Raw genomic sequence first — 24,975 nt, 5'->3', positions numbered from 1 at the left:
CATTTTCTTGAACTCTGACTTCTGACCTCTTCCCTCAACTTTTTGGAACATTATTTTCTCAGAGTTCTTTCCCAGAATTGTTGCCAAATCCAGTGATCTTTCAGTCCTCACGCTCCTTCCCTCCCCTGAGCATTTAGGGCATCACCCATCTCCTTATCCTTGTTCCAGCTGTCCTGGTTACCTCCCGGATACTCCTTTGTAATTGCCGCCACCTCCTTCTTGTGCTCATGCCTTTTATCTTCCATCATGCTTTCCTACATGATACTCTCGTGCATTCCTAGAGATTTAACTTTTCAAAGAATGCCACATTCTTTTATTGAATCATTAAATATTTGTTGAGTCTAGGCTCTATGCCCTTTCAGGCTGAGGGAATAGCAGTGGGCAAGTCCTGAGGGAGGAAAAAGCTGGCCTGTTGGAGGAACTGAAAGGGGCTAGTGTGACTGGACCTCGGTGGCAGATGGGAGGACTGGGGGAGATGGGAGCACGGGTGAGTGGTAAGAGTCGGAGTTTTTTAAGTCTAACCCTTTATGGTGAACTCCATAGTCCCACTAACTGTTATCTCCACTAAATGCCAAACTAAACACTCTTAAGTGCTATTGATTCTTCTTCTTCCCACCCAAAGCTGTTTTTCAGAACTTCTGAAGTTCTGTTAAAGATACAATGTTCTACTAATAAAAATAATAGCCACTGTATGTGGCAGGTATATGTATCATGTATTCCTCTAAGCACTTCATCTTATTTAATCCTCAAAACTACCTTATGATCAAGAAATAAATAAACAAACAAACTACTTTATGATCTAGAAACTGTTATTAGCCCCCATTTAATAGACTAGAAGACTGAGGCATAGAGAGGGCAAGTAACTTACCCAAGGTCATAGAACTAGTAAATGGAAGAGCTTGATTTGAACCCAGGCAGTCTGGCTATATATACCACTGTAGCATTACTGCCTTGGCGCCAAGATGTTAGTTATCCATTCAACAAATAGTTATGGAGCCAAAGGCCACTAGAGATACACAGGTGACACGTTAGACCTCCGACCTCACAAAGCTTATCTTCTATATTTGTCACATTTCTCAATGTCGTCATCTTTTTCTAATATCATCTTCATTTAGGTCTCCATTTCCCCTAACTGGGACTTTTGCAATAACCTCCTAACTGCTATCCCTTCCCCTACACTTCTAGAGTAATCTTCCCAAATGCAGCCCGAATCATTTCTCCTCAGTGTTTAAACGCCTTGGTTTGTACTCCAGATCACTCAGGGATATTTCTGACCAATGTTTCTCACCTTTACTTCCCATCACATTGCTGGTTCTTAACCCGTTATTGCCCTCTATTGTGAGGCACAGAGCAAACAATTTTTGACTAAAAACTATATTAAATTCAACTAGTGATTTTCGTTTTTAAAAAAGATTTATTTATTTTTAGAGAGTGAGAGGGGAGGGGAAGGGGGAAAGGGAAGGAGAGAAAATCCTTAAGCTGAGCCTGGGGCCCGAGCATGGGGCTCCATCCCAGGACCCTGAGATCATGACCTGAGTAGAAATCAAGAGTTGAACGTTCAACCTATTGAGCCACCCAGATGCACCAGCAAGTGGTTTTCTTTAAAAATTAAACCAGATCGAAGATTATCCTTATAAGATCATTCTCACTTATTTCCATTCTGATACCTGTTCCCGGAAGTCAGCGTGGGAGGGGCCCGATGGGAATTATGTATGGAAGGCAGCCTATTTTATCTAAGCTTTCAGGTATGCCCAAAGGAGTAGGTGCGGTGGGCTCGCACGGGAAACGTTTGTGAACTGTACCATGGCAGAAAAGGTTCCAAACACCTGACCTCTGCTTTAGTCAGACTGAGATGTCCCTCTTCTTGAGAGGTCCTTCCCTCAGTTTTTATTGTCAAAATCCTATTTATCATTTCAAGCCTCATCTCAAATACTACCCGTCCTTTAAGCCATTCTTAGTTACTGCAACTGTCTTATCATTTATCCTATACTGAAATTAAAAAAAATTTTTTTAAAGATTTGATTTATTCGTTTGACAAAGAAAGAGAGCACAGGCAGGCAGAGCAGCGGGCAGAGGGAGAGGGAAGCTCCCCGTTGAGTAGAGACCAAAGATGGGCTCAATCCCAGGACTCCGAGACCATGACGGGAGCCAAAGGCAGCCACTTACCCCACTGAGCCATCCAGGTGCCCCCTATACTGAAATTCTTGATGGCGATGGCAATTTCTTGCTCATTTTAGTAGTGCCTCAGTGTATGGCAAGCAACGTGATTTAGTGAGTAGGGGATGAGTTCGATAAAACTAGTACTTTCTGTGAAGGAGACTTGACCATGAAGGAGAAAGAAGGGTGACAAGGAAGGTCAAGCTGATTTCTTACAGCAGTGCTGGAAGATAAAACATTGAAAGGGGAACCTCATCCCTGGCTGTTTTGAGATTTTACCACTTAAGCTCTCTGTAAAATGTGAGTGCGGATGCTTTACGTGACAGCTAAAACCCTTCTAACACTCCTAACTGGGGCTCCGTATCTTTCTGTAGACTCGTTATTGGTATCCGGAAACTGACTACAGTTCCCAACGATATACTGCTTGCGTACCTGATACCTGCGGGACTGCTGTCACAGTTTAAGGAGCTTAAGGTGTTAATTTTAAGTTTAAGGAGCTTAACTTTACTGAGCTTGAGAAGGATGAATCAGATCTTTGAGGAAATACCTTATAAGACAAGGCCCCTGTAGGGCCTATTTAGCCAGAGCGATTCCATCTTGGATTAAACAGTCAATTTGTTTTTTATGCAGTAAAACTTAAACTGTCCCTGCCCCACCTTCCCTGCCCCACCTTCCCCCCAGGGGACTTACTTAAAAACAAGTTCCGGAAACCAGTCGCAGGTAACAAAGCCCAAATACAAGGGTGGGTCAGCCCGGGGGGGGGGGGGGGGGGGGGGGGGGGGGGGGGGGGAGACATCCAGTCAGTGGGGGCACATACTGTCTCCCTAGCTACCAAGGAGTGTGGGCCCCCCCTTTTGGGCACCAATTCTGACCAAGGTGATAGGCTAGTTCAAATGTCTACTATAGGGTAAATTGTAATTCAATTGGTCACTTATGTGTGACCTAGCAGGACTGTGCAGCTTTCTCTGTGTTACAATCTCATTGGTCACCTGTGCGTGGCCAGGCCCAACCACGTGGCCTTTGCCCTTAAAGGCAGTCTGTGGGGCAGAGAGGGGTCACCCTCTCTGTAAGAGGCGCGGCCCCGAATGTTCGGTTTGATTCTTGATGCTTGGCACGAAATAAAGCTTTGCTTGACCTTCGCTTTGTATCAGTCTCGCTCCTTTAATCACGGACCAATTATTGGGGGACCTTTCAGCCTCAAGTTTGCCTGAAATTGCCTTTTGTTTTGTTAGTGCTATGCAGGACTTTGTTATTTAGACTTTCTGTGCTCAGTTAAGAATTCTGTAGGGGCTCCTGGGTAGCTCAGTCATTAAGTGTCTGCCTTCAGCTCAGGTCATGATCCCAGGGTCCTGGTATCAAGCCCCACATTGGGCTCCCTGCTCAGCAGGAGGCCTGCTTCTCCCTCTCCCACTCCCCCTGCTTGTATTCCCTCTCTCGCTATCTCTCTCTGTCAAATAAATAAATAAAATCTTAAAAAACAAAACAAAACAACAACAACAACAAAAACAAACAAAGGTCCTACTTCCAAATATCACTTGGGGGTTAGAGTTAAAAAAAAAAAAATTCTGTAATGGCTAACCTTGCAAACTCCACTGTATAAATAATAAAGTTTTCGGTAAAATATTAGAAACATTCAAGACAATGTCTTATGATTAAAGTATTTTGGAACTTTTTTCTTCATTGCTAGACCAGATTGCATTCCCTGTTTTTTAATCTATCCATCTATTTATCTACCCGTCCATCCATCCATCTATCTATTTGTAAGTAGGCTCCACAACCAACATGAGGCTCAAACTCATGACTCTGAGATCCAGTTGCATGCTCTATTGATTGAGCTAACCAAGAATCCCTGGGTTCCCTACTTTAAACGAAGATTTATTTCATGAATGAAAATATTTCAGTAATCACTCCCAGTAGTCTTCACAACATTTGTGTAGGATTGGGATTATTTCTCTTTCAAGTATTTGGTAGAATTTATCAGTGAAGCCATATGGACTTGGGCTTTCCTTTGTGGGAAGAGTTTTTATTAATAATTTAGTTCCTTTATTTGTTAGAGATCTGTTTAGATCTCCTGTTTCTTCATGAGTCTGCTTTCGTAATTTGTCTCCAGAAATTTATTTGTCTGAGTTGTCTGTTTTGCAGGCATACAGTTGTTCGTAAAATTCTCTTATCATCCTCTTAGTATCTGTAAGGTTAGTTGTGATGTCTTTTGTTTCATTCCTCATTTGATAATTTGTGTCTTCTCTTTTCTGAGTCAGTATAGCTAATGGATTATCAGTTTGGTTGACGTTTTCAAAGAAACCATATCTTTTGGTTTTGCTGATTTTTCTCTCTCTTTTGGTTTTGTTTTTTATTTGATTGATTTCTACAGAATGCCACTGACCTCTTATTCGTACTTGAAGTTTAACAGTTTTTTATGAATAGCACGTGTCGATTTGTTGTTGGCCTTTGTTTGATTATTCTATGGTCTTGAAATGGTGGTTTTGGACAATCTTGCCCTGTTTTTTTTTTTTTTTTTTTAGATTTTATTTATTTATTTGACAGAGAGAGATCACAAGTAGGCAGAGAGGCAGGCAGAGAGACAGGAGGAAGCAGGCTCCCCGCTGAGGAGAGAGCCCCATGCAGGGCTCGGTCCCAGGACCCTGAGATCATGACCTGAGCTGAAGGCAGAGGCTTAACCCACTGAGCCACCCAGGCGCCCCTCTTGCCCTGTTTTATCACTAGTTTTGGAGAGAGGATTTGCTGACACCTTCATTCTGCCACTGCTGCAAGTTCCCCATAGTACTTTTGGATTTAAAATTTTTGGCCTTCTTAGATGAAAGATGCTAGATGCAACATGGGAACTTGATACTAGTTTTAACTTTGGGGGTAGAAATAGATAAGTGTTTCTTTTTCAAGGGCAAGTAACAATAGGTTTTTCTTCCAAAAATTAGGAAGATGCCATGGCCCTGTTTCAAAGAGCACATTGCTTCTGTTAAAGATGGTCTGGGAAAAGTATTTATACTCCTGTGCTTTGGATAGAAGATTGTAGAACACCTTATGAACCTCGCTTATACCATATATATATTTATATATGCATATTTATACATATATATGTTTATATGCATATATGTAGTAAGTACTACACTGCGGCGACCAGCGCGTGCATATATATAAATATATATGCATATTTATACATATATATGCATATATAAATATATATATGGTATAAGCCATATATAAACATATATGTGTTTATACATATATACATACGCACATATGACTGCGCATGTACTCCTACATATATATGAATGTATGTATTGTATGTGGCTAGAAGTATTTTCAAAGGTTCTACAAGATTTTACAATGCAAAAGTGTTGAGGTGCAGTGAGTTTTCAAATAATTTCATTTTAGAAGAAAATGTGTTAAATAGTTGCTCCATATCTCATATATACCATTTATTTATTATTTTTTAATATTTTTATTTATTTATTTGTCAGAGAGAGAGAGAGAGAACAAGCAGGGGGAGCAGCAGGCAGAGGAAGAAGCAGGCTCCCCGCTGAGCAGAGAGCCCGATGTGGGACTTGATCCCAGGACCCTGAGATCATGACCTGAGCCGAAGGTAGATGCTTAGCGGACTGAGCCACCCAGGCGTCCCTCATATATACTATTTAAAATTTTTTTAAAAATTTAAGTAATCTCTAAACCCAAGGTGGGACTTGAACTCATGACCCTGAGATCGAGTTGCATGTTCTACTGATTAACTGCATACTCATATATACCATTGCTTTCACTTGCTGTATAGAAGAGTTTTAGTAGTTATTTGACTATTAATAATATTTACTGTCAGTAATATTTGTTAAAATCAAGATTATGAGAAATAAGAAATAAGCACTGTTGGTTACCTGAACATTTTAATAAAATTAGGTAAAGAAGTTATTCTTTTAAGACACTGATTTCTCAGGGCACCTGGGTGGCTTAGTCGGTTAAGTGTCTGCTTTTGGCTCATATCATGGTCCCAAGGTCCTGGGATCCAGCCCTGCATCAGGCTCCCTGCTTGGCTGGAAGGCCTGCTTCTCCCTCTCCCACTCCCCCTGCTGTGTTCCCTCTCTCACTGTGTCTCTTTCTGTCAAATAAATAAAAAAAATCTTAAAAACAAACAACAACAACAACAACAACAAGACATTGATTTCTCCCCTTGAAACAGACTCTATTATTTAGATTTTTGAGGTTTAGGTATTCAAGAAACAGGGCATTCAATCTCTCCACGTAGGAATGAATGATGGTAGGTTAAGGTGAAAACTCTTTGTTCCTGTAAAGTGTTTATTCAGAAAGTAGCTTGAGGTAACTTGCCAAGTAAGTAATATTTTGGATGACCACGATAGCTACATTCTAAGTTATGTAACACGCAAGGCATTTATTTAAAGGAAACCAGCAAGATTAACTGATGGCTTGTGGTATAATTATAAGTTATAGGATGAAGGACTGCTTATTGCTTATTAATTCTTATTCCTTAATATATTAAAATTCATTTAAAGGACAAGAAATCTTCTTGATAGCCCAGATCCGAAGGTCTCTGTGTTAGAGAATGACCTCAAACGTATGTTGAACTCTTGCCTGGCATGGTAGACAGCCATCTTTCTTCGCTCTCTTTTTATTAACCCGAATTTCACTTTTTAGGGGGCCTCTGTGTGATATAAAGTTATTAGACTAAAATGAGAAAATAAAATCAGCTGAAGAGACACTCGTTGGTGCTGTATTGTTGCTGCCGGGGGTAGCCGCAGCCCCGCTGCTCGGTTGGTAGTAAGTACTCACTGCGGCGACCAGTGCGTGCCACCGTTGGTAGGAAGAGTGGTCGTTGTAGACCTTACCTCTAGAGAAGATGTTATTGCTGACGGAACATGTTCACGTGCATTTTGGGGTTCTCCACAGAAACTCTGTGAGGAAGGGGGGCTGTTTTACTTTCAAGGGAAGCTACATATAATGTCACTGATGATGATTCTTCTTCCAGAAGAAGGTCGTGGACTATCTGTGAGGGAAATCCAATGCCGATTTATCTGATGAGAAAAGTACCCTTTCACTCATGGTGCCTTTCTGATTCTACTCTTAAACTGCAGTATGAAAACTGTCCTGGAGGATTTCCTAGGTCTTTCTAGAACAAAGTTTCTTTGGAAACATAGCTGTATTTTTCAGGACCTGTCTAGAGCAGGTGACCGCAGTCTCCGAGGGCTTGATGTAAGGAGGCTTGTCCACAGCAGAGGTTCTCAGCCTTAGGCCAATTGTCATAGGAGGCGTTCCTGTGAAATTCTGCAGCAATTCTCTACACCTGTTCCTCTGAGTGTACGCCATGTTTCAAAATGCACAAATTCCATGAACTTTTAGAACCCAGGTAAAAAAGTGTTATGAAATAACATTAAGAACTTCGGTGTTTTGTTTTTTTTTTAAAGAACGTTGGTATTTTATGACATCTTGACAATCACTTGCCTACAAAGAACAATATATAAGCAACAGATTTGTCTTCGAGCAAAGCATTTGCTAAGAACAGGGAGGAAGTTCTCCGTTTTTCCTGCGCAGAAGAGGTAAAGAAATGATACGTTCTAGGACCTTCACTTTTGTTTTCTTCAACGCATATCCCCGAAGTACTTACTGTGTGCCTGGTGCGCCATTGTAGAGGTCGGAAGACAATAGATTATGGCTCTTATGACATGCACCGTCCAGTGACGGGCACAGACGATAGGGACAAGCGCAGCACCGCTGTGAACGTGCAGATGCGGAGGTCCACGCCAGACGCCACTAGAATGTGGATGAGGGAGTGGCCAGATCTGCACAGCTGCGAAGGAAGGGGGTCCCGGAGGATTCTGAAGAGGAGGTAGCTGAAGTGGGACTTGATGGAAGAGAAGAGGTTAGTCAGATGGAGAGGGAGCGGCAAGAAGCAGCATGTGGAAAGGCTTGAGGAGTGGCGATGGCCGCTGACTTCTAAAAGCAGGGAGCAGCCTGGTGCGCCTGGTGTGGAGTGCGGGTGGACATACGTCTGCGTGCGTTCGGGGAGGGCAGTGGAGATGACGTGAGGGTTAATCTAGGAAGGACCTAGGTGGATATGTTAAGAAGTTTGGCTTTAATCTGTGTTGTTTTCTGGGTAACGATTTACTTTAAATACTTTAGAAATTTTGTATAAACGATACGATACATTCCAGGTCACCAGAAGAGGCAAGGAAGGGCTCTCCCCTAGAATCCATGGCCAGCTAACATCTTGATTTTGGACTTCTAAGTTTCCAGCCCTGTGAGAGAATAAATTTTTGAGCCACCCAGTTCGTGGGAATTTGGGATGGCAGCGGTACAAAACTCATAAGCCCGGGAAGATGCCGGCTAGTGGACAGGACTGAGGGCAGAACTGGAGAAGCAGGTCTTGAGGCGCACAGGGACGGGGGCGGCTCCGAGGATGCGGCCCCAGAGCGTGTGGACCTGAACTTGTGGACCTGCTCTCCACAGCCGGGCCCTCCAGGCAGTCTGCTCCGGCGGCCTTTTAACCTCATGGACCTTACTCCAGAGTCTCACTCTCGGGAGAGACTTGGACCTGGCTTCTCCCGTGCTTTTCCCAGCAGCGCTCCTGGAACACATGGAGTGGAGGATGGGAACTTCCCCAAAGGAAAAGACCCCCCCCCCAGCAGATGGAAACAATGGGTGATTCCCACACGAACGGCAGCACAGTCCTTTTGGGAAGCAGAAACTGTCCTGTTGGATGCTACTCTTTTACCCAGTGAGGGTAGGTGGTTACAGGTGTTGGGAAAGATTATCTGGCAGCTCTGCACAGAATAGTCTGGAACGAGACCAGTTAGGCAGCTGGTGACATCATCTAAATACCAAGTAAAGGGAGTGTGGGAATGTGTGTCCTGCTCTGGTGGCTATGCCAAGGAAAGAACATTCTCGTTTTGTACTCAGTGGTATCTTAATACAACTCATTCGAGGTTGTGTAAGGAGCCTGAGAAAATGCCTTTATTTTATGTCTCCAACTATTTCTGCCTAATTTTTAAGCTTCTGCATCTTATGAATCAGAAGTCATATCTTTTTGCTATTTGTCTACCCAGGTATGTGAGACAGATCAAATGTTAAATTTCACTATTCCAGGGGCGGAGCTGGGCACAGGCTGCTTTTGCTTTCGCGAGAGAACACCCACTCAGAGAGCCCGGGGGTCAAAGGCAGGAGGACAAATGCCTTCTGGGTGCCCAAGCCCCGTGGGGAAAACCGGAGGCTCCTCAGAGCCATAGTGAGTACGAGGGGTTATACTCCTCACTGGTACAAGCACCAGGTGCTGCTGACATGGGGAAGGGGATAAAATTGTCTAGACGGAGGAGGGGGACCAGCTCATTCAGTGGGTCCGGCAGGTGTAACAGGAGCAGGAACCAGCTGCTCGTCCTAACACCTTAGACTTCCCCTACCATCCCGACATTTGCTCACTGTGTCCCATCTGTGTGTGGGACCAACTGAGAGTAACTACAATCTCGACAAGAGTGGCTGGGCCTTCTGGGACCTGTTGGGTCCCCCAATAATGGGTCCATGGTCAAAGGAGCGAGACTGTTACAAAGCGAAGGTCAAGCAAAGCTTTATTTCGCGCCAAGCATCAAGAATCAAACCGACAGTCAAACTGACGGGTGGGGGAAGTGCCTTACAGAGAGGGCGACGACCCCTCCCTGCCTTATAGACTAACTTTTAGAGAGCAAAGGCCATGTGGTTGGGCCTGGCCACGCACAGGTGGCCAATGAGATTGTAACACACAGAGAAAGCTGCACAGTCATGCTAGGTCACACACGGGTGGCCAAGTGAATTACAATCCACCCCATAGTAGACATTTGAACCAGCTTATCAGCTTGGTCAGAATTGGCGCCCAAAAGGCGGGGCCCACACTCCTTGGTAGCTAGGGAGACAGTATGTGCCCCCACTGACTGGATGTCTCCACCTGGCCTGACTCACACTTGTATTTGGGCTTTGTTACCTGGAACTGGTTTCCCTGACTTGCTTTTTTTTTTTTTTTTTTAAAGATTTTATTTATTTGACAGAGTGAGAAATCACAAGTAGGCAGAGAGAGAGGGGGAAGCAGGCTCCCAGCGGAGCAGAGAGCCCAATGTGGGGCTCCATCCCAGGACCCTGAGATCATGACCCGAGCCAAAGGCAGAGGCTCAACCCACTGAGCCACCCAGGTGCCCCTCCCTGACTTGCTTTTAAGTAAGTTCCAGGGGTGGGGGGGTGGGCAGGGTCAGTTTAAGTTTTCCTGCATAAACAACAAAATGGCTGTTCAACCGAGGTGGGGCCGTTCTGGCTAAATAGGCCCTTACAGGACCAACTTTTTATCCCTGAAGGGGGATAACAGAAGCAGCTAACGAAAATGGTTGGGCGCCTGGGTGGCTCAGCTGGTTAAGTGTCCGACTCTCGATTTTGGCCCGGTCATGATGTCAGGGTCGTGGGATGGAGCCCCAGACCGGTAGGGCTCTGCACTCAGCACAGGGCATGCCTGGGATTCTCTCTCTTTCTCTCAAATAAATAAATAAACCTTTTGTTTAAGAAAGTGGTTATATTTCGTGCTTGTGTGAGAACTGGCTGGATGGGGATGGTATGAGAGTAAGTCCCCGCACTATATACCTTTTTATGTTTTTGAACAGTGCGAATGTATTATTAGCTCAAAAAATCCAGGAACTCTCCTTTAACGATGCTTAAACAGAGCCCAAAGAACTGGTTTCAAGGATGTGGTTTCAAATGAGCCTTTTTGAAAAAGTATTTGATTGATATCCATGCCGTTCAGATTGTGCATCAACTCCCACAGGTAATTTTCATACAGACCCTTCTATTTTGGCTGCTTGAGAGTTCTCAACTGTGACAAATAGAAAATAAATGCCTAGTAACTAACCATCTTTAGCCCCAACAGACCAAAGTTTTACAAAATATGAATTACAGTTACCACAGTTTAAAATGATACAGATGATAAAAAATTTTTTAAAAATATTTTATTTATTATTTAACAGAGAGAGAGAGAGCGAGAGCATGCAAGCAAAAGTGGGGGAGGGGCAAGGGAGAGGAAGAAGCAGGCTCCCCGCCGAGCAGGGAGGCCCATGTGGGACTTGATCCCAGGACCCAGGGATCACAACCTGAGCCAAAGGCAGACAGTTAACCGACTGAGCCACCCAGGTGCCCCAAAACAAATTTCTTATATTCACATTAGATTACACGGTTAAGGGTTCTATTTTTCAGAGTCAGACTTTGGTTTTTTTGCTACTTTCAACTTATTTTGCCCTGGCTACTCCCACTGAGTTCCCAAGCTCTTCTGCTTATGTGTGCAAAAACCTTGCATAATTGTTTGCCCTGCCCGTGACCCTTCAGTTGTCTCCTTTCTCTTTGGGCTCCAGTCGCACTTCTTCCCTTAGACCACTGCCGCCTAGTGACGCCTCCAGAGTCAGCGGACAGGCCCGCGCACAGCCGGGTCCCAGTCGCTTCAACCGGATGTGCTCATGGCCTCCAGGGACCTACGGCTCCGGTAGCCTTCACCCAGGCTCTCAGCTCAGCCCCTCCTCCCTCATTCACTTCCGGAGTCACCAAGGACAGTTGGCTCGGTGACTTTATCATGCAAATTCTGCCCGACAGAATGTCAGTTTACCTCCTGACTTCCTGGTCAAAAAAAGGCCTACTTCCTATTCTGGTTTCTCCTCCTCTGATGGCCTCCAAATATCAGAGTAGTGGACCTGGGTGCATCCCCTGTGTTTTAAACTACAACGTACAACTTAGAACTCTTTTGCTCTGTGTTAGTCCCTTCAATATATGAGAAACGGAGCAGTGAAGTATTTCTGAAACTGATACTAGATCAGGTGTTTTTTATAGACCAAAAAAAAAGGGTTTTATGATAATATATGGAAAACGTTTTTACATTGCTTTTTCTCTCCAAATTCCAAAAGAAGGTTAAACCAGTCGAATAGCTGACTTACACCAGTAAAATCGCACTCTTTTGCTGTCAAATGCGCGTGCACAGACCCACAGCTAAGTCACAGTAGTAATAAAACAAGACCTTGCCGGACTCTTGCGGTCTTCCTGTCTGTGGCCACTGAACCGAACATATCCCTGGGAAAAGCAATCATGTATTTCTTTACCGAGAAGCCTCTTTTATTCTAGGTCGGTAACTTGCATTACTGGTCCTGTCAGACTGGATGGACGCAGAAAGAAACAATTTGCTTTTAGAGCAATATTTACATGACATCTTCAGAAACAAATCAAACTTCAACTTGGCTACTGTGGCTATTGCAAAGTTGGTCTGATGGCCTCTAGCCTAGAAAGTCTAATAATTTATAAATAATGATTCATCTTTAACCTAATCAGACCTGAATAATGTTTCTAAAATTTGTCTTTTTCCCACAACAGTATAAGAATATCAGTTGGGATCAACCAACCACCTTTTCACTTGTGAAAAATTGAAACACCTGGAAAAAAAAAGAGAAAAGAGAATAGTTACAAAAGAGTGCAAGTCCCCCAACTTTTGCTTATAAGGAAGACAATGAATAGTTGTAAAATTGGATGGGTGAAGCTTTATGGGTATGAATAAGCACATTTAGGTCGTTCTTATGCTTCCTTGGCTCCCATGTCTTCATTTATAAAATAAATGAGAAGCTGGAGGAGCTCAGAGACTTTCACACATTTTCAGCAGAGGATTAAAATGTTGTCAGAACAGTTTATAAAAAAATAAGAAATAAATAAAATGTTGTCGGAACACACACACACAATTTTAGTGTGGTATAAATTTAAGAAGGTCAATGTTTTAACATTTGCTTATAAAGCAAATATGTGAGAACAATGACGCTACTTTGACGAAAGCAAAAATCTGAAAATGCAGGTAAAGGATGACAGTTAAAGACTCAGAATGCAATTTATATCTACATCTTTATTTTAATTGCACAGCACGGGGATCATTCGGACACACAAAAAATAGCTGTAAGTGGTAAAGCAGCAAAAGAGATTTGGGGGCTTTGGTTTTGATTTTTGTTTTTTTAAGCTTCTCTTGCGCTCTGAGGATGGCCTTTATGTTGACAAAAACTTGACAACCCCGTTCATTCACTGGTGGTCTCCAGTTTGTTAAAGTTTGGCACTTAGCATATCGGGGTGTGTGTGTGTGTGTTTGTGTGTGTGTAGCTTTCCTTGATCGAATTGTAGTGTCAGGCACAATGCGGTGCCCTTTGCAAACCTTGTTTTATACAGGGAGTAGAGTGAATTTGCCGTCATATCCACATCTTAGTACTTGGAACAACAGAGGTAGGGAGAGAGAGAATAATTAAAGAGCTAGAAACTGGGTATTCTGCCCTCTATACGTGGGTGCATGTTATATAATTAGTATTTTATAATGATTTAAAATATAATTTTAAATGTTGACTATTTTGATTTTTGCTGTTATTGTGAAAAGAGAAACAAAAGTCTCACCAATTGTTTGGTCTGATTTAGCAAAACTATCCATGCAAGTTCTTATGTGACAAAGCAAAATGGAATTAAACATATCTGTTAATATGCGTAGGTTGTTTTAGACATTTAATTGGAAAATTAGAGTTTGATGAAAAATTTTTTTCTCTGAATCTACGATGTAGTTCTCAACTCCGCTTTCATATTCGGCGTTAGAAAATGTTGCCCAGTAAGTGTGTAGAAAAATGGTTTACTTTTCCAACAATGAAAGTATGTTTCTTTTTGTCAGCATAACTCTCCTAGGCGGTTTTGGTGGCCATGCTCCAAAGCCTTCAGTGCTCTGGGTTTTGTGTTAAGCCGCACTACAAAATTGTAGCAGTTGAGCTCAACGAATACAACTAGATACCTCTTTTAAATAGCACTAATTAATTATAAATGTGGGAAGCAATTGATCTTAATTTGGTGTTTTGCACTCAAGATATAAGTAATTCTCAAAAGAATCAGGGGGGCACCTGGGTGGCTCAGTGGATTAAGCCACTTCCTTCGGCTCAGGTCATGATCTCAGGGTCCTGGGATCGAGCCCCGCATCGGGCTCTCTGCTCCGCGGGGAGCCTGCTTCCTCCTCTCTCTCTGCCTGCCTCTCTGCCTACTTGTGATCTCTCTCTCTGTCAAATAAATAAAATGAAATCTTTAAAAAAAAAAAAGAATCAGGGAATAGTATCTTTAAAATATCTTAATCCACAGCTCATTTTATTTTAAGATGAAAAGAAAAACTGGGATGGCTGGCTGGTTTAGTCCATGGAGCATGTGACTCTTGTCACAACATGAGTTGTGAGTTCAAGCCCCATGCTGGCTGTAGAGATGACCTAAAAATAAAAATCTTTCAAAAAGGGAAGAAAATGAAAAGAAAAATTGCTGTTTTTCTTGTGTAAAATACCCTGATTTTCCTTGTCAGCATCAGAGCCATGCATGTTTAGTGTTAAAATGCTGGATAAGATTTAAAAATGAAACTAGAGGGACTCTTGGGTGGCTTAGTCAGTTAAAAGTCTGCCTTGGGCTCAGATCATGATCCTGGGGTTCTGGGTGGCCAGGGGCCCGGCTTATCAGGGAGCCTGCCTCTCCCTCTTCCTCTGCCCCTCCCCTTGGTCCTTCTCTCTCTCTCTCTCTCTCTCTCTCTCTCAAATGAATAAAGAATCTTAAAAAAAAAAAGAAGAAGAAAGAAAAGAAACTCGATTTATACATTTGTGCAATTCTAAATTTCCTTAGAACACAGTTTGAAAGCAGTCAACCAGCTGATGTTTTTTCTTTCTGAGTAATTAAATTACTTTTATCTTACCTTTTAAGAAATGACAGCAATGTTATGCTATAGGTATAGACCAAGGTTTAAATGTCTTCGGGTCATCTCTTGGGATCTAAGAAAGAAGGTAAATAAAATACTTAATGTCATAATGCCACTGCAATAGCTCATCAGAAAAAACTATCCTGAATCTGTAGGTTTTGAAAAAAAAAATTTTTTTTAAAGATTTTATTTATTTATTTGACAGAGAGGCAGGCAGAGAGAGAGGGGGGGGGGAAACAGGCTCCCTGCTCAGCAGGGAGCCCGATGTTGGGCTCAATCCCAGGACCCTGAGAGCTGAAGGCAGATGCTTAATGACTGAACCACCCAGGTGCCACTGAGAATATATCTTAGGAAATGTTTGGGGGAGGATTGTGGGAAGGGGAGAGTGGTTAGGTGAGAGTTGTTTGCATGGGAGCCTACAGACTTGGTCTCTTCTGCAGTGATCTGAGAACAGCCTTGTCTACACCTTTAACCACACGTATGATTTGTGTGGAGCAGTGCCTTTGCTAATTAACCCCAGACTCATTTATTATCCTGGGCTACAAGCGCCAAGAATTTAACTTGTTTATCCGTCTTCCTTGGGCTCCTCAATTCCTGAGTTCTCTGCTGGGAATTCCCCCTCTTAGGTCTGGCAAAGAGCCAATATCCAACCTTCTCCCCACCCTCCTCACCTCCCCACCCCCTGTCCTGTTTCTGTTCAGAGAGTTGACTTTTAGTTACAAAAGTGTTCAAAACAAAACAAAAACAAACTTCCCATAAGTAATGGAAAGTTATTAAGATTCCAAAAAGCTTTTCTCCTGATATTTCTTTCACAGAAATACAAAAAGACAACCAAAACAAGCAAAACACAACTTTTAACTTATCTTTACAAATTCTGCTGTTTACTTTTAGTCTTTATTGAAATGTAAATGGAGGCTAGGTTTGCCTTTCTTAAAGGGCCTTCCTGCATTCTCTACTTAACCCAGATGCTTGGGGGTTGCTTGGCGATCTAGTCTAGAATCAGCCTGGTGCACCTGGGCTGGGCAAGACTCAGACAAAGCTCCTCAGTGTAGTCTGAGGTGGATTCAGGTCAGCTCCTCTGCTACAGGGAATGGAATTTTTACTCTTTTCCAAAACCTGCTTCCAATTCTTTTCACCAGACCTAGGCCCCCGGGGTGCTCCTCTGCTTGGGAACACAGTCATTCCCGGCCTTCTTAAGTCTCACCACTCCCTAGTTCTTGGAGTGAGGACCTAACTTTTTTGGGAGAGGGGGTCTCTGAGGCCCCACCTCTGGGACTTAAGCTGCTCTTCATTGGCTTTTGGAGACCTTCCCTTTATCTTCTTTCCCTGGTGCCATCATCATCTTCTTAATGAAGGCAATATTCACTATGACTGTCAAGATCAATTCTGCTTTTCACTAACTCTCAGCTTCTGAGCTGTCTGTGGCCCCATCTCAGTGGTCTCAAGGTCCAGTGGCCATGCGCGGAGTTGCCGTCAGTGCGGGACTCTTTACCATAGTCATCGTGCAGTAAAGCATTAAGTCAGCAGGCTGGCTTGTCCGAAACTGGCACATTTCAAAAAAAGCTTTAGCCCAGACCAGCTCCTGGGAGGTAACACCAAAGGCCTTAAAATGCCACCTGGTAAGATGTCTTTGTTTACCTCTGGCCTTGAGGCATGTGGTATCATTTGACCTCTGGAAGGTCTGGACACTGAGTAGCTAAGGTCAGATGCAGACAACTGGTGTGTACTTGACTGATCTCTAATAAAAACTCTGGATACAAAGGCTCAGGTAGGCTTTTCTGGTTAGCAATGCCTTGTATACCTTCTCACCCATCATTGCTGGGAGAATTAGGTGTAGTCTGTGTGACTGCCCTGGGAGAGGACAACTGGAAGCGGGTGCCTGTCTGTCCTGGACCCTGCGCTATGTTCCTTTTTCCTTCGCTGATGTCAGCCTGTAGATTTCCACTGCAATAAACCATAACCGTGAGTATACCAGCTTTTCTGAGTTCTGTCAGTCCATCTGGGAACCATTAAATCTGAAGGTGGTGGTGGGTACTTCCGACTCAGTCATCTTCGTTAATATCACCATCACCGTCCTCGTGGTCACTGAGCCTTGACCACTATGTGTGACAACTGCAAAGGGTTTTTCATGCGTTACCTTAATCACTCTTGACTACAACGCTATCAAGTAATTAGAGTTATTCTCTCCGCATACCTCCCCCCTCCTTTCATAGATAAGGAAACACTAAGGGCAGAGCTAGGGCTCCCGCGCACAGCCTTCTGACTCCAGGGCCCGCGTCTGAGCCACCCAGCGCTCGGCAGCTCCTGTCCGCCGCCAGTTCAGCCGCTGCCTGTTGCCCGTTCCCGCTGTGCACTGCTTGCTTCCCTCTCCGCACCCAGCCTTGCCCTGTTCCGTTTCAGGTCTGTGCCTGCCTCCTTCCTCCTCTGCCTCTCTCAGCGGGAGGACTACCTTCCTGACACCAGGTGGGAGAGCTTTTAGCTACAAAAATGCACATTCGGTAACAGAGAGGCAGGGAGGAGGAGAACGTGACGAAGAACGCGAGGGCACGTGCCGTCTGAGCGTGTGTGCCCGTGAGTACGTGTGTGTGTGTGTGTGTGTGTGTGCGCGCGCACCTCACGGGAACAGAACGGCAGACAGCGCTCTGGGCAAGGCCCGCGGGAGCCTCCACCGCGAGTCCGCTCCTGAGCCTGCGTCTGAGTCTGTGCTGCAGCTCCCGGGGCCCACGGCGCTTTGAAGGCCTGGCCAGGTGTGTGGCTGAGCTTTCCGCGGAGCAGGGTGGGAAGGCGTGTGTCTACATGTGATGGGGCCGGTTCCAACGCTGCAAAGGAGCAGAACGCACACTTGTGGGGGGCAGGACGTCTCCCTCTGCTCAGAGAAATGTAAGCCCGCGCACAGGGGATGCGGCTGAGGACTAGCGTTTGGGCACAGACCAGCCGAGGGCAGTGCGGGCAAAGCGGGCGGCAGACAGCGCAGGAAATGCGCACGTGTCTCTCGGTCTGGCAGGGGCGGCTCCCTTCGCTCAGCTAAGCAGGTGGCGCTTCTAACGCTGCCGGCTCTGCTCAGTCTGGGCATCTCGGGATGCAAACGGAGCAGGAAGGGAAGATGAAGCCCGGGGGCGGCGAGGTGCCAGTGCGGCGAGGGACGGGAGCCGGCGCCAGCAGGCCGGATGAGGGTTCGCAGAGCGGGCGGGGCAGGCCTGCAGGAGCACAGAGTAAGCGCAGGCGCGGCCACGGGCGCTGGGTACCGGTGACGATGAAAGGACTCGTTCCCGTGAACCTGCTCTACAGTCCGGCCCCAGCCTAACAGACGACAGAGCCTCCTGTTGCGGTTGCAAGCCTTCCTTACGAGCTGGCGTGATACAGCTGCCCCTTCAGAGTGGGGGGAACTGAAACCCGTCTAGATACTTGCTTGTCAGCTGAGTGTCGGATCGTAGCTTCCAGGGGACAGAAACGATCTGTTCCTTGGCTTTACATGGCTTCCCGCGGTGGCAGCCCCCCACGCCACGGTGTTGTCGCTGCTTTAATAAATACTTTTTGCTGCTAGTGATAACAAGGTTTTTGTATTTGTCCTACTGCCAAATTCTTCAAGGCAGGGTTTTCTAATTTTTAAAGCTGTGGAGCTCTTCATGTCTCTGAATCCTAAAGTTTTGTTTTGTTTTGTTTTGTTTTTTGGATGAAATCACTGTTTCTAAGGCAAAGTTCTAACCTGAAAGTATTAATTCGGTATATTCTGTATATCTTTAAAAGAAATGTCCTTTTTCCCCCTTGTGGAATTTTAAATGACTCTACAAAACACATTTTCCAAGAAATACATTTTTCTTTCTCCTGTCACCAAAAAGGGAACATATGAGATGTTGTTTCTGGTTGTGTCCGGCTGAGCCAGGCCGCTCTGCAGGGCTCAGAGCAGAACCTGCCACCAGCGACGCGTTCTGACCAGGAGCTGACCACAGAGGAACGGGCCCATGGATAAAAACAACAATCAACAACTCTGATCAAGATAAGCAAAGCCGGGGCACCTGGGTGGCTCAGTGGGTTAAAGCCTCTACCTTCGGCTCAGGTCATGATCCCAGATTCCTGGGATCGAGCCCCACATCAGGCTCTCTGTTCAGCGGGGAGCCTGCTTCCCCCTCTCACTCTCTCTCTCTGCCTACCTCTCTGCCTACTTGTGATCTCTGTCTGTCACATGAATAAATTAAAAAAAAAAATAAGCAGAGCCACAGATGTAAACAATCTTTGATACAGTAAATGATTCTTCAAATTGAAGATTTTTTTTTTTGACCTGCTTTTTGTTGAAACTTAAAACTACTCATCTGTGAAAATGAAGCTGCTGGTGTTAAGGTAGATTTTTTTGATTTAGCAGGTCAACTTGGTTTAATGTGGAAACTCTTCTCAAGCCCTTTGGGAGGGGCATATTTTGAAGAAATTCATTAATAGTTATGGGTGTTTGGTGGAAACTTCACTTTAATATTTACAGAGTGACTTATATTTACACAATATTTTTACTTGTGTTATTTTATTTAATTCCAAAGGAAAAGTACTGAGGGTTTGGGCATCATTTCTGTTTAAGAAATAGATATAGCCCAGCTGTTATTTACATTATGGTTGTAAGGAGGTTATTAAAAGAGGCGATTTTAGACTTTCCAATATTCATGCTCTGGTACACAGAACTTCTGAACCTCTTGCCTTCTTATATGTCAGAACAAATTGTGTTTTGACAAAGAATTCAAAGGCCAATATACTAGCAGTGTTAATATCTGTTTCTTAAAAAAAAGCTTGTTTTTGTTTTTGTGCCTAGTACAGTGTTATATGCCAAGGTGAATCATTATATACAGTTGACCCTTGAACAACGTGGGGGCTGGGGTGCTGACCCCCTGTGAAGGTGAAAATCCACTTATAATTTTGACTCCCCTGAAACTTAAGTACTAATAACCTACTGTTGACTGAAATGAACGATGTTACGGATACCAGAGCTGATTAACATACGTATTCTATACTGTATTCTTATTATTAAGTAAGAGATGAGAAGAGGTTATAAAGAAACTCTTAGGGAAGAGAAATACATTTACAGCGCTGTACTGAATAAATCTGGATATAAGTGGACCTACACAGTTCAAACCTGTGTTGTTCAAGGGTTGACTGTATTTCTATTAAAATACCATGTTGTATGGGGCACCTGGGTGGCTCAGTGGGTTAAAGTCTCTGCCTTCAGCTCGGGTCATGGTCTCAGGGTCCTGGGATCAAGCCCTGCATTGGGCTCTCCGCTCAGCAGGGAGCCTGCTTCCTCCCCCTTCTCTCTCTCTGCCTGCTTCTCTCCCTACTTGTGATCTCTGTCTGTCAAATAAATAAATAAAATCTTTAAAAAAAATACCGTGTTGTAGTTTGATTACATGTAAATCTGATAAGGCTCAGATTTGTTCTAAGATGCTTTAACGAGAGGGGTCTGTGTGAGGAGCCAGGCTATGAGAACTTTAGGAAGCCTGCTGTGCGAACAAATTGTAATTTCTAAAGAACCGAAGATATAGCCCTGGGTTGTGATAGAGGCTGACTGGGAGGGAAGCTGGAATAAGGGTTATTCAGGTTTTACCCTCCTGATGTGGAGATAAGTAAGCCATAAATTTCAGTTTAATTAATTAATTAATTAATTATTTTAGAGAGAGAGAGGGAGAGGGAGAATCTTAAGCAGGCTCCACACTCAGCACAGAGCCTGATGCAGGGCTTGAACTCACCACCCTGAAATTGTGAACTGAGCTGAAATCAAGAGTCGAATGCTTAACTGGTTAAGCCACCCAGGCACCCCACACATTTTTATTTCTCCTACCTTTATGCTGGGAAGAACAACAACGGCAGCCTCTTAGTCACATGCTTTTTTCTACCAATATCAGAGATGTACAAGGTAAGTCCATTTTTGAGGGTTACTTGGTCCTGTGCTACTTGGAATCCAATGAAACTGCCACGGGGCCTTTGTATTAACTGTTCTCTAACTATACCATTACCAGCTTTATGCTTGTTCCCTCACTTCATTCAGGCCTCAGTTCAAATGGCAATGCCCTAGAGAAAATTTCTCTAATAAGCCATCAAAAATAATCAAAAATAATCTCTCCATCCCACTCTAGCCCCCGATTTTTCTATTTTGCTTCACAGTATTTATCACCACTTGAAATTATATTGTGAGTCTGTTTACTTGTTTCCTGTCTGGTTTCCCCAGTGGAATGCAAGCCCCCTGGGGACCGGGGTTGACTGGCTCACTGTTTCTCGTATTGCCCAGCAGTGTCCAGTGGGAAACATGAATAAATGATTCCAAGATGAATGACCAAAGCCGGGGCCAAATTTATGACCTCTTTGACTTTAAGAAAAGATCAAGGCTAAGTTAGAAAAGTTTTGTTCTGTTGATGCACAGGCATAACTCAGAGTCAGCTTAGCACCTATAATTCATGATGATTCTTTGTCTTTCTCCCCTGCTACACTGTAAACAACTCGAGAGCAGGCATGTGTGAGTCTGGTTCACCAGTACTCCCAGAACCTCAAAATACGCAAGAAGGAAAGTATTGAATTGATTTCTTGAATTTGATTAAAACTATGAAAAGTGAGTAGGGATTAGCCAAGCCAAAGGCAGAGCTTGGTGGAGGCCCCTGTCCTTGACAGAGGAACAGACCGAAGGCGGCAGGCGTGAGGAGGGAAGGCAGGGGAGGGAACCACGCGCAGCTGGAGAAGAGGGTGAGGCTGGCCATGCTGGACGTCCGCAGGTTTACAGATTTGGCAGGGTAAGTTGAAAATTCTATCTTTATCCCAGGAGCAATGGGAACATTTCACCTTGTGTACGTGCTAGAGTGACATGGTCATATTTGTCACACCAGGACTTTCTGGCTGCACTAGGAATGGGAAGGCCAGCAAAGAGGCTGCTTCGACCCAGACCAGAGAGATGGAGGTACTTGGGGTCTCCAGAAAGGAGGCACCACAAAGGGAGAGCCTGCTGTCTGTTTCATTCACTTCTGAATTCCTAGCCCCCTGAACAAGGTCTGGCACCTGCTTTGCGGTACAGTACGGATGGAGGAGAAATGCCCTGTCCTGTGACAGGAAGTAACAGGATCTGTATTTTGTGTTTCTTGTCCTCTTTGTTACACCAAGAGTCAGGACTTTCTCCTCTCTGCTTCCCTTGGGAGGCCGCACTCAAGGCTGGCTTCTGGTTTTCCCTTTGCTGTTAGTGTTTGGAGGTCAGAACAGAGAAACTCTTGAATCCCTGAAGTGTTGTCAAGAATTTGAAGAAGCTTTGCTCTTATCATGAAGTCACTCCCAATTATACTGTCCAGATCTTTTTAACCATTTATGGCAGGGATATCTCAATTTTGGAAAATGAGTACTAAATAAGGTAAATGGTACATATAATTATGACTTAAAAGATGATTACAAGTGTATATGAATATATATACCAATTTTTTAAAAGATTATATTTGTTTATTTGTCAGAGAGAGAGAGCGCATAAGCAGGGGGAATGGCAGGCAGAGGCAGGGGGAGAAGCAGTCTCCCAGCTGAGCAGAGAGCCCAATGTGGGGCTCACGACCTGAGCAGAAGGCAGATGCTTAACCAACTGAGCCACTCAGGTGTCCCTGAATACCAAAATTTTTATGATTATTTCTGATTAGTGGGATTATGGCTGATTTTAACTTTCATCTTATTCTTTGCAACGTATTTCTTACTTTTCCATAATGGACGTGTGTTACTTTTATGAAGATAAAAAATAATACGTGTTACTAAAATGAGATTTATAATACCAAATCTAGATTATAACATGAGGTGCTATTTAGGTGTGTTTTAGAAAATGTGAAGGGTTGCCTGGGTGGCTCAGTTTTGGTTAGGTTTCTGCCTCCAGCTCAGGTCATGATCCCAGGGTCCCGGGATGGAGCCCTGCATCAGGGTCCTTGCTCTGTGGGGAGTCTGCTTCTCCTTCTCCTTCTGCCCCCACTCCCGGGGCTCATGGTTTTTTGCTTGTGTTCTCGCGAGAGTTGCTCTCACTCCCTTGCTCCCAAATAAATAAAATCTTTAAAAAATAATGGGTGTACATCATTAGTAGATGGGTATACAAGTTAGTAGATGAGTTATATCCACAAAGACATATTAAATTAGTCTTATCAAAAAACCATCAGACTTGGGAGAAAATATGGCACTTGGAATCCAAGTGATTCACTTCTTACCATTGCATGTGACAGACTGACTTTGCTATTAAACTATTAAAAATGGCCCCAAAACCTGGAAACGAAGGAATTCGCTTTCTGGGAGCCAGGCCGTTTGAAGACTGAGGAAGTTAAATGCCGACAAGAAAAGGAGATTAGAACCTGCTGCTGTGTGTTTTTCGTTTTGTTAATCTGCCCCATTTGGGGAAGGGATATTTATTACTGCAAAAGCTGACTGAGAACATTTTTTGAAAGGTTGGGAGTGCTTACGCTTTGGGGTAGAAATCAAGTGATTCCGCAGTTACCGTGTGACCACTACTGTTGGGAGGGGGCGGACAGGGCCCTCGAGGCTCAGGTCAGCCCAGAAGGCTCCCTGGCATGGAGGAAGGCTGGTTCCCTGGCTGTGGCCAGCTGAGCAGGACTGAGCCGAGGCAGGCAGTAGTAACCCTCCGGTGTAGTCAGGTGAGGGGCCGCCTCGGGGGCACAGCTGTTGCTGGGACACTTGGTGGGAAAGATGGGCTGGTGGGTATGGCTGGAGTGCAAGAAATGTGGAGTCAGATTTGGAGATGGGAAGAGGACCGGATCGTGTCAGGGAAGGAAACGTGTCATGAAGACACTTCCTTTCAAGCAGCATTCCCAAATCCTGGGTCACGTTACTCTTTCGCTCTACGGCTGGATGCTTTGAAGAGGTCAGTTAAGTATTGAGGCTTTTTTCACTATAGATCTGAAAACACAAATGTTTTTTAAGAGGTACAGAATCAATTCTTTTCTCTCTAAGAGGCAACGTACTATACTGGAGCCAGACGGTCTGGGTTCGAATCTTGACTTTGGGCAAAGTTTCCTCAATAGTAAAATGAAGAAAATAATATCAGTTACCTGATAGTTATGGAAATGACTGATGAGATAACCTGTGTAAAATATTTAGGACAGTGTTCAATCAATGCTGACTAGTGTTATTATTTACAGTGGGATCTATGAGGAAGTGGGCACAGGTGGGCTCAACGACCTTGCCGAGGGGACATATTTGCACCAGTCGGGGGTTGGGATGGCTGCGTGCGGGGGCATGTAGCTGGTGACGGCCCAGTCCTCCCTCTCCTGGGCTGGCAGGCACTGTCATGCCATGCACAAGCAGCAGCTCGTAATAAGATCCTGTTATTTCTCTGGGAAAAGTGTACTCTGTGTTTGTATAGGGCACATGGACAATGCATTATCAAATGTAGCCATGCGAGACATGGGTAGTTTCTGTGTTTGCTTTTCTTGAAGAGTAGGATAGATTAGGCAGGACAGAAGAGGAAATATTTACAACAGTTCAGTGACATTATCCAGTTGCTTGCTGTTTAGCGACTAGTTTTGACGCGTGATAAATCATCCCGTCTCAGTGCTGCCGAGACAACCAAACACATACCAGATGTGGAAATGCTTTTTAAAACTTTAAAATTGCTACACATAAAAAAGGTATTGTGTGGTTTATTTTTACCCTCTTGTTCTCTGATTAGCTTTTATTTTATAATTTGAGCTTGTAATTTGATCAGATTGGGTTATGAATTTACCTTAGAGGTCTAAGAAATAAGAGACAGAAAAATCACCTTTTAGGAAAACAATCAATAATTCCATACCATTTCTGTGAACCGGTCCGCACAGGCCATTCGAATCCATTCTGGTGTTGCTGGGCTCCGCACTGTGAAGTCCTCAGCTATGCCCCTTTCCCTGTGGGCTGCGGCCACCGCGTCGGTGATGGCAAAGAACACAGATGAGCCCAGGAACATCCCGGACTCCCCCAGGCCCTGCAAGAGAGCATGTTTGTTGTAGAATCTTCTAGACTAGATTGCAAGCTACTGTATTTCAGGACCCAGGTCTTTTTCCACCATTGCATCCCTAACGTCTAGCACAGTGTCTTGCTCACAATAA

The 24,975-nt window shown here is 44.3% G+C and overlaps 1 protein-coding gene across 1 annotated transcript in view; it reads right to left on the bottom strand.

The window, feature by feature from the left end:
* Positions 1-11,244: 11,244 nt before the first annotated feature.
* The window catches only part of LOC123950789 (aldehyde oxidase 2), an 80,401-nt gene continuing 66,670 nt past the window's right edge, over positions 11,245-24,975 (bottom strand). The window contains exons 34-36 of the mRNA XM_046019211.1: positions 24,684-24,851; positions 14,897-14,972; positions 11,245-12,593 (exon numbers count right to left, since the gene is read on the bottom strand). Coding sequence (XP_045875167.1) covers positions 14,919-14,972; positions 24,684-24,851 — 222 coding nt within the window. The 3' untranslated portion in view covers positions 11,245-12,593; positions 14,897-14,918. The remainder of the gene's footprint in view (positions 12,594-14,896; positions 14,973-24,683; positions 24,852-24,975) is intronic.

Source organism: Meles meles, chromosome 9 (assembly GCF_922984935.1).
Source record: "Meles meles chromosome 9, mMelMel3.1 paternal haplotype, whole genome shotgun sequence".
NCBI lineage: Eukaryota > Metazoa > Chordata > Mammalia > Carnivora > Mustelidae > Meles > Meles meles.
This window is presented reverse-complemented; position numbering and strand designations above follow the sequence as displayed.